We start from the raw sequence: 17,986 nt of genomic DNA, 5'->3' as shown, positions 1-17,986 counted from the left end.
TGCGATGTGCTTAATGTCTGTAGGTGATTCACTTAATGACAGTAATGAAACTGATGTCATAAGACAAGTGAGGTCACATGATGTTTCACTTAATGTCCATGTCACCTAGTTGCAGAGTGCTAGTCCCAACGTGGTTATTAAGTGAGGACTGCCTATATTGACTCTAAATGTTTTAAATCTGATGCCTTGCTTACATAATTCTATTCCCCTGGAATTTCAGATACATTTTTTAAAAAATCAAGTTACAAATTAAAATTGTATAGTTAAATTGCTAGCCAAGTGTAAAATTTAATGTTACTGCTAAGAATCAAAGCTGCTTCAAATCATCTAGATGCTTTAGTAAGCTACTAAATTAATACAAGCATGATTTAGAATGGGGATAGTATTATTATTGTTGTTGTTGTTATGCTGCATAACTCCCTGTAACTCTGAGTAGTTAAAAGACATAAAAACTGCTTATGTGACACCCAGACACCCAATATCTACTGAACATTTCCTTTGGTGCTTTGTAGACTCTCTGACACATGATTGTTCCCCCACCTTTTAAACATTCTTGTAATTTTCATGCTGAAAAGCAAATTGCTAGTCTCTAGTATCATCTTTATTTGCAAGAATTTTTTTATTTTATTTGAAAATTTTTAAGAGATGGATGGCTATATCCCACTTCTTTGCTAAGAAATATGTTCAACCAGACTAGGAAAAGAAGAAAGGTACGATGAGATAATTTGGAGCATCCTGCAGGAGAGATGGGGGGCCTGACAAATCAGATCTTTGTTTATATCACCATGGCTGCCATTCTGTGCATGTGTGCCCTGAAAGCAGCCATTTTGTGAGAGAGCCCTCGTGTTTTCAAAATTCCAAACGGACTCACCTTCTCAGAAAGTTTCAGGCCTATGCTTGAGAATGCTTAATAGAAGTAAAAGGCAAGTCTCGGTAAGAGAAAGAAATTATGTTTTATTTCTAACACAACATTCCCCAAAGCAGGATGCTTAGTCTCTCTATACCTCATCCAGAGGCTGAGCAAAAATAGTGATTGCGTGCTATTCTCCATTTCCTTTTATAATTAAAGTTTTATGATTCGAAAAAAGGAAGAAGCAGTGCTAGGAAAATCTAGGGGAACTGTAAGAAGATGATTATATTATGTTCATGCATCACCTTTTGCATGAGAAATGTAGTTAAAGGCAATTTATATAACCAGGTACTAGCATGCTTGAATCTTCTATTTCCTGATTAATATTTGCTGCATTCTAGTGTAAAGAGAACTAAAGCCTCAGTGAAATCATCAATCAAGCTTACTTCCAGATAAGCATATAGATTTTGGGGCTTCACGAGATTTAACATAATTCCTTCTTTTAAAAGTATTTCTAAGCCTTTGATGTTTTATATCAGTGAGAAGATATCTCTTAGCACTTTTATGCTTTTTCTGAAAGAAGAAGCTTAATTAGTGATGATATTGGATGATTATTTTTCAAGTTACAAAGCAAAGCTCTAAAGCACTTTTGATAAATCATTTTAGGAGTTAGAGCATCTGTTGGTATTTATTTTATATCTGTGTTATTAGAAAGGAGCTGATGAAACTTTTTGCAGCTTTTTAGGCACTTCCATGCTAAGACGCCTAGTGGAAAGAACAACAATTGGGAAAATGTTCAAGATGTCAAAATAAAAAATTTATTTCAGGCTGGACGCTATGTAAGGACTGCCAGTTCTGAGTACATGGTACTATAATATAGCTTACAGATATTGGGCAAAATTCTATGGCCCTGTGCTATATTTAGCACCATCACCATCAAGCTAAGGGAAGTGATTGGATTGCATATCTGTAGTGCAAACTTAGCATAATAGTGCTACAATAAATGTTAAACTAATTTGTGACATAAAATTGCAACGTAACAGGGTTATCCATACAATTACTATACAAAATGTGTTTATTTGTTGGGTCAAAGAAAATATAAAGTTAGAGATGCCTCCTTGGCAAGCTGGGCTCTCAATTCCTTATGGTATTTGGCCAACATGCAACAATTCTGGGAATTGAAGTTCAGCTACAATTGAAGGACCAGAGGTTTCCCATATTCAGTCTATACCAGGGATGTCAAACTGGCGGCCTGCAGGCCGGATGCGTCACACACAGGCCACACCCACCCCAGCTCCACAAATGGGGAAAATGTCACAAAAGTCACATGACAGCAATGTGACGCCATGAGTTTGACACCCATGGTCTACAGAGTCTTTAATATTGATCAACATATAGGGATTCTTTGATGCCAGGCCAAGGCATCTCTGATAAGAAATAGGCTTAAGTAAATATATTTGTTTTTAGAAGTGAGAAGAATAACAATTATTTTATGCGAAACATGTTTTTGTGATATCAATATAGTCAAGCCGGGCTTATGTTTTGAGGCTGGTTTTATTCTAGTGACCTTATAGTCTAAATGTATAGACTTTTTTCCTTTCTTTTTCCTTTTTTTTCCCCTATTCCCTATCCCCTATTTTTGATAATAATATCTTGCCTGTTTAAAAGTTTTGGAGAAATCGAAACTGACATGCTTTTTATGTCATTTTTTTAGTTGTTGGTGCTAGTAGGTTTATCATCCCATTGTGGATTTTGGCTTTTTCCCCCATGGATCACCGCAACCATGATTGTTTTTTCTTTCTTTCTCTTTCCATTTCTCCCTCCTTTCCTCCTATGCTGAAGCCTTTTTATTTTTTCAAAAGCATTGTCCACCTGCTTGCATCTCTTTTTCAGGGAATCACAGTGTGGCAGCAAATATGTAATACCTATAATCACAACTAGCTAAAACATTTGGAAGTTGCAAAGGAATGGTTTTGCATTGTTTGCAGCTTCAACAAATGAGCATGCCACCTAGGTCAGGGGTCAGCAGCCCGCGGCTCTGGAGCTGCATGTAGCTCTTTCATCCCTCTGCTGTGGCTCCCTGTTGCTGGTCGGCTCCACAATTGATAGGGCTTTCGGTTAGGACAGGTAGAGGAAAAAGGATGCGGCGCTAGGAGGAGACACTATGGTGGGGAAACCGGACTTCCAGTCAGCAGAGGAAAAAGGACGCCGTGCGAGGAGGAGACTCTATGGTGGGGGAACCGGACTTCCAGTCAGCAGAGGAAGAAGGACGCCGTGACAGGAGGGGACTCTATGGTGGAGGAACCGGACTTCCTGTCGGCTCCAGAATTGAACGGGGGCTTCCGGTTAGGACCTTTGTGGCTCTTTGAGTGTTTAAGGTTGCTGACCCCTGACCTAGGTGGACTGCTTGCTGGCAGCAGAAGCAATGTATAATTCTTTTTATTATACAGATAGATACTAATAAATCTGTGACTGGCATCTTCCTAAAGACAGGAAGAGAAGCTGCTGGCTGGGATAGACTTTGTGTAAAACTGTTTTAAAGTCATGATGCTTAGCCCTTCAAAGTATGATATCAGCAATTAAAGAAATACTTTCCTTTTTCAGTTGATTTCATAGGTGGATTTGACTCTTACGGCTATCAAGGCCCACAGAAGACATCACATTTACAGCTACAACCAATGTATATGTGAGTATCTACATTCATGTTTCTTTAGTGAACTGCTGGAGACATACTAAAAAATTAAAGAAAAATTACTTGTTGTAATTCAAAGAAAATTATTCAGTGGTACCTGAATAATGTTAGTTCACAATGTATTCACAATAAAGTGTAACTTTTATAGTATGCGGCAATTTGTCCTCTGCAATGCTTGGTATAAGGGCACTGAAAGGTAAAATATATACTGAGCCAGGTGGTGCAGCAGACTAAAGCACTGTTATTAACATCAGCTGCCTGCAATTACTGTAAGTTCGAATCTCACCAGGCTCAAGGTTGACTCAGCCTTCCATCCTTTCTAAGGTAGGTAAATTGAGGACCTAGTTTGTGGGGTCAATAAGGTGACTTTGTATAAAATATACAAAAGTATGAAGGCTATTGCTTAACGCATTGTAAGCCGCCCTGAGTCTCTGGAGAAGGGCGGCATATAAATCAAATAAAAATAAAAAATAATATATATATATAATGGTGACAGATGTGTTAGGCTTGTCAAACTTTGAGATTGCCATTAATCAAATCTGCTTCATCAGGAAGAAATGTTTTTTAAAAATGTTTGTGAATGCCAGCACATTAATGTGTACATTCAACTGAAATCAACTAGCTTTCCTTATGGACAATAAGCTTACCACATTCTATGAAGTGTTCCTCATTCCCTGCTCCTATTGTTGAATTCAGCTTGTCCATACAGTGGTTATTAGAGAACGTATGAATATACTTTTTATGTTAGAGGATATGACTATTTTCTGGTTCTAGATTTAGGGACTGAGTCAACTTTATTGAAGCAGCAGGAAGAGAAATACCATATCTTCATGACATGGTTCATACTTTGCATATATAAAGTCCCACAATCAGTTTTCAGGGAGGGCTGGAGACCCATGAACAGCTTATTGTCAGTAAGCAAGAAAAATACTAAGCTAAATAGTCTTTGTTTTAAAAGACTTTTTAAAAAAGAAGGTTGCTAGGTATTTTGAAAACTAAATTTCCATGTATAGATTTTGTATCCTGAATATTTATTATTTTATATATCTGATAAGAGGCCAATCCAAGATGGCTATTCCTAAAACAACATAAGAACTAATCAGATCAAGTTAAATTTATCAGAGCATCAAAAACAAAACACACAAACATTGGAAATTAAAATATTCACAACATACTAAAATTCTCATCCTCCAAAAACTCCACGAGGCCAAAAATGGAAAGCAAAATAAATCAGTTTTGGCTATAAATCTAATCTTCATACATGTACAGTGTTATATTTGTGTTAAATCCAGGGCTTAATTAGAAGGCATGATAGGAAGGGGAAAGATTGGGGAGCAAGGATATCTAAAGCTTGGCATGACCATCAATCTGTGCCCTGCCTTCTCCAATATCAGAGCAGTGACATTGAAAAGTTCAAGGCTGCTGAAGTTTCAAAAGATTGGAAGGGAATTCTCTCACTTACCCTAATATGATGGCAGCCTAACAGACATGCCCTGCGAAGACCCCAATTACATTATAAGACTAGAAATCTTATAACTAGAAGACCTTCCAACTCTGTTATTCTGTGAAGAGCCCATGCTAATCAGCTAGGGAATCCCAGATTTTAGGGGCATTGAAAACAGTATCTCTGTGCCATTTCCTTTCAATATACAATGTTAGCATGGAATTGGTCTGCCTATTTAATAAGCTGCTTTCCAATAATTAAATGCCATATGCAATTTTTTTCTTGATGTTATCAGAAGCTTCTGTGTTGGTAGTCATAAGAGCCACAAATAGCAGCACATGGTCCTATCATGGCTGTGGCTGGGAAACTGTGGCTGTGGCTTTAACATAAAGTTTTTCAAATGCATGTGTCTAGAAAAATGTTTTACCCTCTCTTTGGTTGTATGTTATACAGCTAGTCCTCAATTTACAACCTTTCGTTTAGTGATCGTTCAGTTATAACGGCACTAAAAAAAGGTGACTTATGACCATTTTTCACACTTACAATCATTGCAGCATCCTCATGTGATGTCACGTGATCAAAATTCAGATGCTTGTAAATTGGTTCATATTTATGACAGTTGCAGTGTCCCTGGGCCATGTGATCATTTTTTTGCAACCTTCTAACAAGCAAAATCAATGGAGAATAAGTCAAGGACTACCTATACATGTAACAAAATCTACTTAGAGCAATTCTAATTGTATTTTTTCTTTTAGGTAGTATACCTTGCCATCAACATACAGAACCTCCTAGCTGAGATATTGTTCCATTCTTTTTATGTTCTCGGCTTAGAGGGTAGCTGTTTGTATTCACAGAGCTTATTAAATGGGAAGCTGTAGGGCTGGAGGAGTCAACATAAATTTTGAAGCATATAGCTGAAACACGGGAGTACAGGAAGAACATTTGAAACTCTGCTTTGTTTCATTTTTTAACTGCTTTCTCATTGACATGTTGGTAAATTCAGCATAGTATTTCTAATAAAGCAGCAGAGGACATACTGTCACAGTCTGGCAAATTCTTACAAGCCAACTGACATTGAGAAGAAGCTGGTAGCCCAGTAGATGGATTCATACCACATGATGTGTAATTTTGACAAATGCCATGTGTAAACTCAGTCACTGCTGCTGTAATTTGGTTACTGTTGTGTAAATCCAGCTGTCTCTGATTCAGCAAACCAGGATTTTAAAATGATAATTATACAATCCATGGTTTAAAACAAACATAGCAATGACTGCAACATCTTTCTGGGCCTTTTTGTTGTGATGTATTGTCTAACCAAAATTATCTGTCTCCTATTCCATATTTATGTTAATTTTTTTCTCCAAAACGTAAGAGTTTGATGAGAAATGACTCTCTAGTAGTAATAATAATCCCGAGAACCAAGAAAGGGTGTCATGTTTCAGATGGTGCTTTTGGATAGCCAGGTTGTGTTAATCCTGTACATTTGTCAACATTTCAGAAAGTAAAAAAAGAGTGCTACATGTTGCTGGGCATGATATTGCCAAGTTTTAGTCCCTCAAGCTGAGTATCTTTTCTTGACAGATTTACCTCCAATCCACTTGATCCACATGCAGTCTATAATTTTACTGATGCTAGGCAGAATCATTTGCCTCTTTTATTCCTCTCTTTTACTCCTCAAATTTTATTGCACTGTAAAATAAAGGGATAACAGTCCTGCCAGTAACTTCGTTCCTCTAGAAAACAGGTGTCAAACTCACCGCGTCACATTGCCATCACGTGAAGTTTCGTGACATTTTTCCCTTCTGAGGAGCTGGGGTGGGCATGGCCTGCACGTGACACATCCGGCCCATGGGCTGCCATTTGACACCCATGCTCTAGAAGGTCTCTAAAGGACACAAGGCAAGGAAGGACAAAAACTGTTGAGGCTAGTAATGGAAATTAAAGATAAGGAAACAGAGCATTACTTAACATGGGACTTATGGTACAAATAATTAGATAACAGGTGCAGATATTAGTAACTTAATAACGAAAGAAGATTAACAAAATAGAAATAAATACATATATAGAGATATATATAAGCAGATATATATATAAGCAGATATATATATATAAGCAGATATAGATATAGATATAGATATAGATATAGATATAGATATATATTTGTCTATGTAAGTTTATATAGAAGCAGATATATATATATCAGAAAACATATATATAAGCATATATACTATAAGTAATATTACCATTGGACTGTACTATAGATTAAAGTGTAAAGGGTGTATAGTGTTATGGTATAACTACGAGAATAATGGTTATAACTAGGGTGTACAAGATTATGTATATTTAAAAGAGACTACATTGTATAATTATGAGAACAATAGTTATAATCAGGATGTATAATACTATGTATACTTGATACAAACAGTACTCTGTCATTGCAGAAATGGGAAGTGTTATATAAATAAAGGAAAATGTATAATAAAAGATAATATTTAAAAAAAACTGCTGAGGCTAGAAACTATCTTAGCTATTGAGCCATCTGTACCTGGTAACCCAGTTTAAATAATACCACTGTTAGTGAGTAATGCAGGTAGGTCATTTCTAATTCTAATGGTCCAAAAAGTCATCAGAAATTATTTGCCTCCAGTAGTGAGTAAGTATGTTATTTCTTTTTTCTCCTACTAAGGGAGAAGAGAAAGAGTAGGGGAAAGGCAGAGAAGATTTAGAGAGAACCAGAAGTGCTTGGAAATTGTTTTCCTTTCATTTATTAGGAGGCTAAGGCTTCTGCCTCAGTTGACACAATCAAGCACATCTTAAGCAAAATTCTCTAGGTACTGATTTGTGATAAATAACCAGTCTAAATATAGCCTAATAAATGTAAATAACCAACCTGATTATGACATGGAATTCTGCAGTGATTATATTCTGTGAGGCTTTGGCATGTCAACCAGAAAGCAGAACTTTGGCTTTGTTTAGCAAATGGAATTGAATCTCAGAAATGGATTTTGTATCAATAAATTAAAAATTAGTACCAATTAAATTTTGAGTTATGTAATAGCAGTTATACTAGGAAATCCTTATAGAAGAGATACAACTGGGTTGATAGAAAAGGGAAGGGAAGGGAAGGAAAGGAAAGGGAAATGGAAAGGAAAGGAAAGGAAAGGAAAGGAAAGGAAAGGAAAGGAAAGGAAAGGAAAGGAAAGGAAAGGAAAGGAAAGGAATCATATGCTGGTTGTATTGGAAGAATTGCTCAAGAACAGCTCACTACTATTGAAGGATTTTGTATGTCATAGTGTGAAGTATTTCAGCCATGCATGTTCTGTCATCTATATGGAGCCACAAATCCAATGACATACAATTTGCTTCTTTAAGTAAAACCTTTAATTTAGGAAGTTTTTAGATCTTGTGATCCATCTTAAACCATATTGGGATTCACTCACTGGAATCAATAAAGATTTAGACACTTTACATTGATTCCATCATTTGTGATCATGGGAAAACATTTACGCATGTATTATTAAACCTTTATGCTGTCCAGATTCCAAAGACTGTACCTTTAAAGACTCCATTGCCCTAATGCATTTTGTTACCACATTTCCCTCTCCACATTTTCTTGTGCTTCTTCTCTAAGCTAGAAGAGCAATCTTAGAATGTCATTGTTTAGTTATAATCCACTATGTCCCTAAGAGCCAAAACAAATGTCAGTTGTATCATATCCCCTTCTACAGTTCAGTGAGATTTGATCCTATTGTTCCATTGAGAAACAGCCAACTGTTGTCACCTTATCACTTACAGTCTCCAGATAACATGAAGAAACCTGAAACAACTCTAACTTCTATGCACTGATTTTAAAATGGAGTCAGAAATCTAAGGCTATCTAAACAGCGTTGAAATAGAATTCCCAGTTGCTTTCACCATTGGCCCTATGGAGCAGTTGCTGCTAAGACTTGGGAAGTAAACACTAGATTTAGAGAAATTCTTCACTTTTATCATTCCCTCTCCCCTTAACAGGGAAATGCCTCTAGAAAAGCCAAACAACTATTAAATAGAAGCATGAAATGGAAAGGGACCACAATCTCAGGCACCCTGTCCCATCTTCTTCAGGTATCAGATTGTTGCTATTGGTGCTAGTAGGAAAATATTAAGATGAATAATATATAAAATAGTATGCATGTGTATCTTGTAACATGTAGTGATATACTATCAAGAATATCCAGACTTCCAGGGTCAAACCAAAATACTTATTTACTCTTTCAATTAACTTTGAATTGTTTTGATATTCTTTGATATTAAATGGTGTGGCGCTTTTTAGTGGTTGTATTGTGTTTAACTGTAGTTTAAACAAGACCTTTCGAGTAGATGCAAAAATGGATTAAAGATAATTTTGGAGAAGGAACATGAATTAGGCTCATGCTGCTGTTCAAAGGGAATTGATGAGGTATAAATTATATTTGTGACAAAATGTCTTTGTCTTCTATTTCTCTTTCTTTCTAGGTCTAAGTAGACACAAGCTGAATCTGTCCTGGGGATGAAAGACTGGACAAAGATCTACTTCTTGCACAGCCTCCTACAGGTTGCAGAAGAATGAAAGAAGACCTAACTTTTCCGTTTCAATATATAATAGAACACTCAGAGACAAGGGCCTCTCTGTCTAGCTAGTGCTGGCAGAAGTGCACAAGATCCAGTCCCTCCCAACTTTGATTTTCCAAGTTCCTACACAGAAGGTTTAAAAAAAAAAGCAGTGGTGCCATCTCCTGGCCACTATCTACCTTCTGTCTTTTTTTTTTTTTTTTTTTTGCACTTGCCTCTGATTTATGAAACAATCTCATCTGTTTTAGCTACTTGAGGCTCTTTTGTACTCTGTCTGGAGCCATGTCTTCTTAGTCCATACAGATTAAAGATCTTTAGATAACGTTGAAGCTGAAGTCAGTAGACAGGAAGTTGTTCACCCTAAAGGCTGTTTAATATATGCTTGCCTTAACCCATACGAAGTCACACCCACAGAACTTTGATGAAAGCTCTCTGAAATCACTTACTTTAGGATCAACCATACTGTTCATGAATTCTAAACAAAAATTATAAAGCTGTGTCAGGTAATAGTCTACGCTCCCACTATTCCGGAGATGTCTGTATTAAAAAAAAAAATCTGTCAGAAAAAAAAGTGCTTTATGGTTAAGCTTCCAGAATACCTAGTTTCAAATTACTTCAATGTATTTTAAAAGAACTGGACACTTTGGGAGCTGGGGAATGCCAAGAAAATGAACTTTTACTAAATAATAACTAAAGAAAGTGCAAACTCAGTGCTCCTTAACCCCACTGTTTTAGTGAATGCACTCTAAGTGCTTTTATAAATGATTCTAACCTACGTCTTTTACTAATAACAGAGATATCTGCATATTTCTATCGACAGAGGCCAACTGCATAAGTATTAACAATGTTTACTCTTTTATAACTAATTCCAGTTGAAAACTTTATGTAAGTGAGCTTTTTTTAAAAAAAACAAAACACTGAAAACCTGCAGCATATAAGATCTTTCTGGATTCTGTTCTTTTTTTTTTTTTTTAAGTTGGGGTGGGAGTACTTGCATTGGTGAGATTTTTGAAAACCTTTTTTTGTGGTACTGGGGAAAACTGTTGTGTGTTAGAATGTGTATCTTATCTTCCTGTATTTTTGTGGCTAAAAAAAACCTGTGCTGTTATGTAGTTGGCAACAAGATGCCTTTGGAAACTTTACTAGTAGGTCAATGTCTATGAAATACTCTTGACTCCTAGAAGCGTCTGTATTCTGAATTTGAGCTGTATATTCAACTACTGCAGTGGCTTTTCTTTGGAAAGAGTTATATTGCTCAGGCTTTTTTTTTTTAACTTGAATTGCCCTAATTTCTTTATTTAAAACCTACAAATACATCAGCCTTAGGCACTTGCTGGATTAGGGTCTTCTTAGCCCACTACAGCTTCTTCAAATAACTTTTGTCTGCACATGCCAAATGTTTCAATTCTATATGGCCTAGATATCCACCATCCATTGTAGTAACTCTCCGTACAAGTATCCTAGAAATAAGACAGTTAACCTTTACCCATTACCACCAGTGTATACATACCATTCATACCAGTGTATTTATAAAAATGCCACCTGAATGACAACAGAACAGGTATTTCTAACAGAAACAAAAACTAATTGGTTCCAGCAATAAATGTCACATCAGTAACAGCGATATGAGTGGAACACAATAATGAAATGTATATAAAATAGTGGTTCGTACTTGAAAATTCCAAAAAATATAAGACTTATAATTAAGCCTCTGCCTGGTTATATCAACACCAGTGGTAGTAATGATAGCATATGTACTGTCGCTTTAGTTAAGCTTTTAAAGATGCTCTCAGTTTTAATGGTTGTTTGCAATTTAATTATTTTTTGTCAGAGTCAAGAGGCACAACTCTTGTAGACCTGAAATTTACTTATTACCAGTGAAATTAGTATGGAGTACATGATATATGGATTGTCTCCCCAACCTTGTTTTTTACATTTATTATCCTTAATATCAATGAAAAAATGAGATGACTCTGCAGTAAGTAGCATAAAGTCAAGACAAATGTATAGGTTTGCATTCAAATCATCGAAGCAGCAGGTTTGAAGAAATGAACTCTCACTGACATTCTACAACCAATAAAATAGGACAAAGTATTTTTAAAAGTAAATTTGTAGATTCTAGAAAAGAAGTTTAGACATCTTAAAATGCTAACTGTTCTGTATCTCAAAGTCTTATTAAGAAGAAATAAGGATCCATTGCATAATTTATGCACTAGTTCACTTTTACTGAATACTTTATAACCTAATTCTTTTAATATTACAATTAGGTGCATAGTTTTGCCCTATGATGTAACCATATAACTGGGGAGAAAAGCAATGGGTAACCACTTCTGCATTGTCAAGAGAGCTGCATGTTTGTGAAGTCACCAGCAGTTCAATTCTACTCAAAAGAGACATTAAAATTTATAATAATAAATAAACAAAAGCATACAGTACATCATACATGCTGGGGACTAATGAAATTTTGCTTGCTGTCACTCCCCATGAGCAAACATTGTGATTCTTCTAGTTTAGAATTATTGAGTGCAAACTAAGCACATTTGACCAATTCCTGCTTTGTGCCACATTCTAAATTAAGGCATTCCTGTATCTCTACATCAAATGTTTACTTTGATACAGTTAAGGAAAGAGTCTTTTTTCTGTTACTTAACAGTTTATATACAGTATCTCCCCCCAACACACACACACACTCACTCACTCACTCTCTCACACACATACACACTCGGAGGGAGAAGCAAATCACCCAGTATGGGACATAAGTGAATAAGAAGAAGGTGGAACATTCCCATATATTCTATGTGTTGATGCACCACTCGGCCTGTGGGCATATTTGTCTCCATGTAAAAAATCAAGAGCCTCCATAAACAGCATGGAAAGTTTTGCAGGCCTATAACCAGCTATACTAGACTTTATCAGAAACATGATTTTGAGCATCAGCAATTATTTGGAGCATAGCACAGTAACTGTAGATGATGGTTTAAGTAGCAGAGCAGATGGCAGGAAGAAAAACAGGTTTCTGTGTTCGAATGAGACACAGAAGAGTGTCTCATTCTAGCCTCTTCCTGTTGATCCAGGAAGAGGCTAGAAAGTACATTTGAATAAGACTAGAGAATTTTGAGGCAATGAGAATTCTAAATTCAAATAAAACATTGTCCACTATATAGAAATATGCCTGCACAAACCTATATACATTAAACACGTGGACAGACATGGGACCAGGTATTTATTTTCATTCTTGTGCAGCAAAATCAGTACCATTCCAAAAGAATTATTACAACAATAACTGAATTGACAAATCCACTATGGCAAAAAAATTTAAGAGCACAGTAGTGTGAGAATATTTGAACACTGTTGAATTATACAGCTGCATCCTCTTCAAAATCCAATGAAGTATGTTATTTTTCTAGACTGGGCTTTCTGTTATTGTTATAAATCCAAATATTCAAAAGGCAAGTGTTAAGGATCCAAATGTCTCTCTCATTTTTTTTTCTTAAGAGTCATTTGTTAATTCTGAATGTATTTTTAACAAAAGGTGACCTTTTTTGACTAACTAGTGTAATTTGCATTTTAAAAAATAAATGGAAAAAATATATAGGTTTCCCAGTTTTTATGGTCCTCTGATACTTTTCACAGCTTTTTTCTGATCTGTCATTCTTGAAAGAACAAAAATACCACAAAAAAAATCCTATTATATTTACATGAAAGCAATTGTGAGCTGTGCTCCACATAGATATGTCAGGACTGAATAGAAATTGCCAGGTCATGACATCATTTTAACTCAGTCAAAGGTGACCAGTATTTTCATTATCTACTGACATTAAAAGGCTTTTTCTAGAACTCAGACTGTATAACAAAATCTCTGCTATTAAAATATGCCTTTTTATTGCCTCCTGATCAGTGAATTTAAAGTCTATAATAGACTTTCAGTAATATTAAGGCACTGCTTTAAATAATCCCTGTTGACAGAGTGTGATACCATATCTATATTAAGACAATGTCTCTGCCATTCATTGGAACAGCTTTTCACATTATAATTTTTTTCTTTGAAAATTTAACACTATAAATAATAGTGGTAGTCCAAAGACAACTTTGTTCAACTATACTGTTCTTGGACTAAATGATTATCATCTTAATTTCTGCAGAAAGAACAATCTTGATCTCCAGAAACCGTGAATTCAGATTGCTTTCCCCAGATGGCCATCGACTAATACTTCTGTTGCAGCTGATGTGCTGTTTTTGAAATTGATCGAACTTGGTAGCTCATTCTTATTTCCATGCTCACACAACACTCAAGTGATCACCATCATTTCTGACGGTAGCAGATTAGAACATGGTTGGGCAGTCTTCAAGACGGTTAGTGGAGTGAAAGGTGATCCTAGTGAGTGAGTAGCAGATAATTCAACATTTTATAGCAGATATTTCAACACCTTATATGTCAAGCACAATCCCAGAAAAAAATAATAAAAAGTTACATGTGGAGCATTGTTTTCCACAACAAAAACATATTCAGGACTTATAACCACTTAGAATATATATATAGTTATTGGAAACAAACTAAAATACTGCATTGTAATTTAGCTGAAAGCCTTGAGCCATTTTATAAAAAATGATTGTGTCAGAAATCTAAACTATCTTTTAGCTTTAGAAATTATTGAAATGAGTAGAACTCTCATCTGAAATCCTGCATTTCCTGAGAAAAGTTTCCCAATCAAAGGCCTTTGATTTTAACAGCCTTCTGGGATCTTCTGATTGGAAACAGATTTTTTTTTGTTACTGAAATTGCGTTGAAGAATAAATTCAGGTATGTGCCCTCATTTATGCCATGTGGCCAGCGGCAGAAAAAAAAAACTCCTTTTGCTGCTGCTGCTGCTAAAGATAAGGTTGACTTTCTCCATTTGAGAAAATTTGGTAAATATTTTATGCTTGAGACAAACCAATGGGTTTGTTTGAGCCAAAGGTCCCTTTAGTTGGGAAATCTGCTGAAATCTATTTAATATTGCTGCATAAGAAAGCAGATTGTGATTTGGGGTCAAATAAATGGGAACAGACTAATTCTGGACATTACAGCTTTATTCCAAAAGCAACTTGAGAAAATTCCTTTAATCTTGGAAAAGGCAAATGATAAGAAACTTGTCAATGGTCAAGTTCAGGGCAAGAAACCTTAATGTCATGCAAAAAAAATTCTATACACAGAGGCAGAATCTAGCAGACAAGTAGATCAGATCAGTTTTCCTCCTCAGTGAAAATAATTTACACATATAACCCAGTGGACACCTTGCAGGTTTGGCCAAATCATAAGAAATCTCTTTGCAAATCAGTGATCACATAATGAACTTTAAAAGGGGCAGGGGAACTGATGAAAGTCTTATTTCAGACCTGTCTACAGAAGTTTCTAGAACCTACTTCACCTCATACATGTTTGCTGCTAGCTCTGGCAGCAAGAATATCTACATTCTAAGGTAGTTTACCCCAATATCTAGTGCAGAGAAATGTGAGTTTAATGCATATGTGTCTCTTGATCAAAGAAATAATCTTTGGGGCTGAGACACATCTGTACCAAAGGCTTTAGTGTGTCATGTGGAAGAAATCTCCATGGAGTCTAATATAGAAATAGCATCCTTAAAGATTCTTCCAGTAAAAACATGGCTTTAAGAAAGAGCTATTTTGTATGCTGTCCACCCTAGAACATTATTGATCTTGCTATTCCCCACATAAAAGCAGAACTATAGAAATTGTTCCAGTTGGGAGTTTTGAGAACACTCAACTAACATGCACTTCAGTGATATTGGTGCCCAAGAGATAGTTCACTTATGTGCCAATATTAAAGAGCTGTGCAAACCTGTGAAAACAGAAATGCAGCTGTGCTAACTGTAGATAACATTCTTCTGGGACTTACAGATGCTCACGCAATGATCCCAATCCCCCCAAAAATGAATCCTTCATGAAATAAACAGATTTGAGGACATGGAGCAATTTTTACCACAACTGACAGATGTTCTGGAGCTCTTTAAGTACTATACCATTTAGTATACATGATACAAAGTTATCAGCCACACCCAATGTGGTGATTCTGTGATATAAATCTATATGGGGCTGTACAGGTAGTCCTTTATTTAAACAGCATTTAGTGACCATTCAAAGTTACAACAGCACCAGAGATGGTATTCAGCAGGTTCTGATCAGTTCTGGAGAACCGGTAGCAGAAATTTTGAGTAGTTCGGAGAACCAGTAAATACCACCTCTGACTGGCTCCACCCCCATCTATTCTCTGCTTCCCGAGTCCCATCTGATCGGGAGGCAATGGGGATTTTGCGGTAATCTTCCCCTGGAATGGGGAGGAAATGGAGATTTTACAGTATCCTTTTCCTGGAGTGGGGTGGGAATGGAGATTTTACAGTATCCTTCCCCTGCCATACCCACCAAGCCAAGCCAAGCCAAGCCAAGCCAAGCCACGCCCACCAAACCATACCACACCCACCAAGCCACGCCCACAGAACCGGTAGTAAAAAAATTTGAATCCCACCACTGAACAGCACTGAAAAAAGTGACTTATGACCAATTTTCACAGTTATGATCTTTGCTGCATCCCCATGATCATGTGATCAAAATTCAGATGCTTGGCAACTTGTTCATATTTATGACTGTTGCAGTGTCCCACAGTCATGTGATCCCATTTTGCGACTTTCTGACAAGCAAAGTCAATGGGGAAGCCAGATTCACTTAACAATCGGGCTACTAGGAGCCTGGTGGCGCAGCAGACTAAACTATTGTTAAAAGTAGCATTTAGCTGCCAGCTGCCTGCAATTACTGCGAGTTCAATTCTCACCAGGCTCAAGGTTGACTCAGCCTTCCATCCTTTCAAGGTAGGTAAAATGAGGACCCGGTTTGTGCAATAAGCTGACTTTGTATAAAATAGAACACCGCTTAGGGGGGGCAAAAAAAGCCCTACTAAGCAGGTATATACAAAAGTATGAAGGCTATTGCTTAACGCATTGTAAGTCGCTCTGAGTCTCCGGAGAAGGGCGGCATATAAATCAAACTAATAAAATAATAAATAATAATACTAACTTATCAACTGCAGTGATTCACTTAACAACTGTGGCCAGAAAGGTCGTAAAATAGGGCAAAACTCACTTAATAAATGTCTCACTTAACAACATAAATTTTGGGCTCAATTGTGGTCATAAATCGACTACCTGTATATTGCCTATTTTGGAGCTATGGAATATAGTCTATCATGGGGGGAGCGAATCAAGAATTTAGTATACTTCAAATGAGGAAGAATATCTTGAAACGTGAATAATTCTTAAAAGTTTTTAATGGAATGAAAGCCTTCTACCGGTAGCAATATTTATTTATTTATTAGTTTGTTTGTTTATATTTATATACTGCCCTTCTCCCGAAGGTCTCGGGGCAGTGAACAGCCAACAGATAAAACACAAGAAATACAAAATTTAAAAACAGTATTAAAATCCAATTAAATTAATTTGGCCCACAATTAAAAGCACCCCTGTATTAAAACCCATAATTAAACAGTTTAAAAATTAAAACAATTTAAAAGAGTTAGGCCAGCCCGGCTTGCTGGAATAAAAACGTCTTTAGGGAACGGCAAAAGGTGCGAAGATCCGGGATCCGACGTATCTCCGGGGGCAGCTCATTCCAGAGGACAGGTGCCCCCAAAGAGAAGGCTCTCCCCCTGGGGGCCACCAGTCTACATTGTTTGACCGACGGCACCCTGAGGAGCCCCTCTCTGTGAGAGCGTACTGGTCGGTGGGAGGCTATCGATGGCAGAAAGCGGTCTTGTAAATACCTGGGTCCTGAGCCATCGAGCGCTCTAAAGGTGGTAACCAATACCTTGAAGCGCACCCGGAAGACCACCGGGAGCCAGTGCAGCTCACGCAGGAGAGGTATTACATGGGAGCGCCGAGTTGCCCCCATAACCACCCGCGTGGCTGCATTCTGGACCAGCTGGAGCCTCCGGGTGCTCCTCAAGGGGAGCCCCATGTAGAGAGCATTGCAGTAGTCCAGGTGGGATGTGACGAGAGCATGAGTGACCATGCGTAAGGCATATGTAGATACTATTATAAATACTATTCATTCTTCTGAATAATCTGTCAATAGTTGGGATGAATATTAATGAGATAAAAGTGATTTTTCCATATGACGATATATAATCCTCATGCTGAGTATTATTCAAATAAAACACATGTGCTTTGTCCTACTGTCCACTAAAATGTTCTGGCCAGTGGTGGTATTCAGCCGGTTCTATCTGGTTCGGGTGAATCGGTAGCGGCGGCTGCGGGAGGCTCCGCCCACCCATCTGGACATCATCATGTCCCCTTTTTGATGCTCTGCTTATGTGCAGAAGGTTCTGCACATGTGCAGGGGTGTCACGCACGAGCAAAGCGAG

At 37.0% G+C, this 17,986-nt stretch overlaps 1 protein-coding gene across 1 annotated transcript in view; it reads left to right on the top strand.

The window, feature by feature from the left end:
* Positions 1-3,540, top strand: part of NKAIN2 (sodium/potassium transporting ATPase interacting 2) — a 291,973-nt gene extending 288,433 nt beyond the window's left edge. Inside the window, exon 6 of the mRNA XM_070952837.1 lies at positions 3,455-3,540. Coding sequence (XP_070808938.1) covers positions 3,455-3,540 — 86 coding nt within the window. The remainder of the gene's footprint in view (positions 1-3,454) is intronic.
* The last annotated feature ends 14,446 nt before the right edge of the window (positions 3,541-17,986 follow it).

Source organism: Pituophis catenifer, unplaced genomic scaffold (genome assembly GCF_029215685.1).
Source record: "Pituophis catenifer annectens isolate HBS135680 unplaced genomic scaffold, rPitCat1.0.hap2 SCAF_1, whole genome shotgun sequence".
NCBI classification, from domain to species: Eukaryota; Metazoa; Chordata; class Lepidosauria; order Squamata; family Colubridae; genus Pituophis; species Pituophis catenifer.
This window is presented reverse-complemented; position numbering and strand designations above follow the sequence as displayed.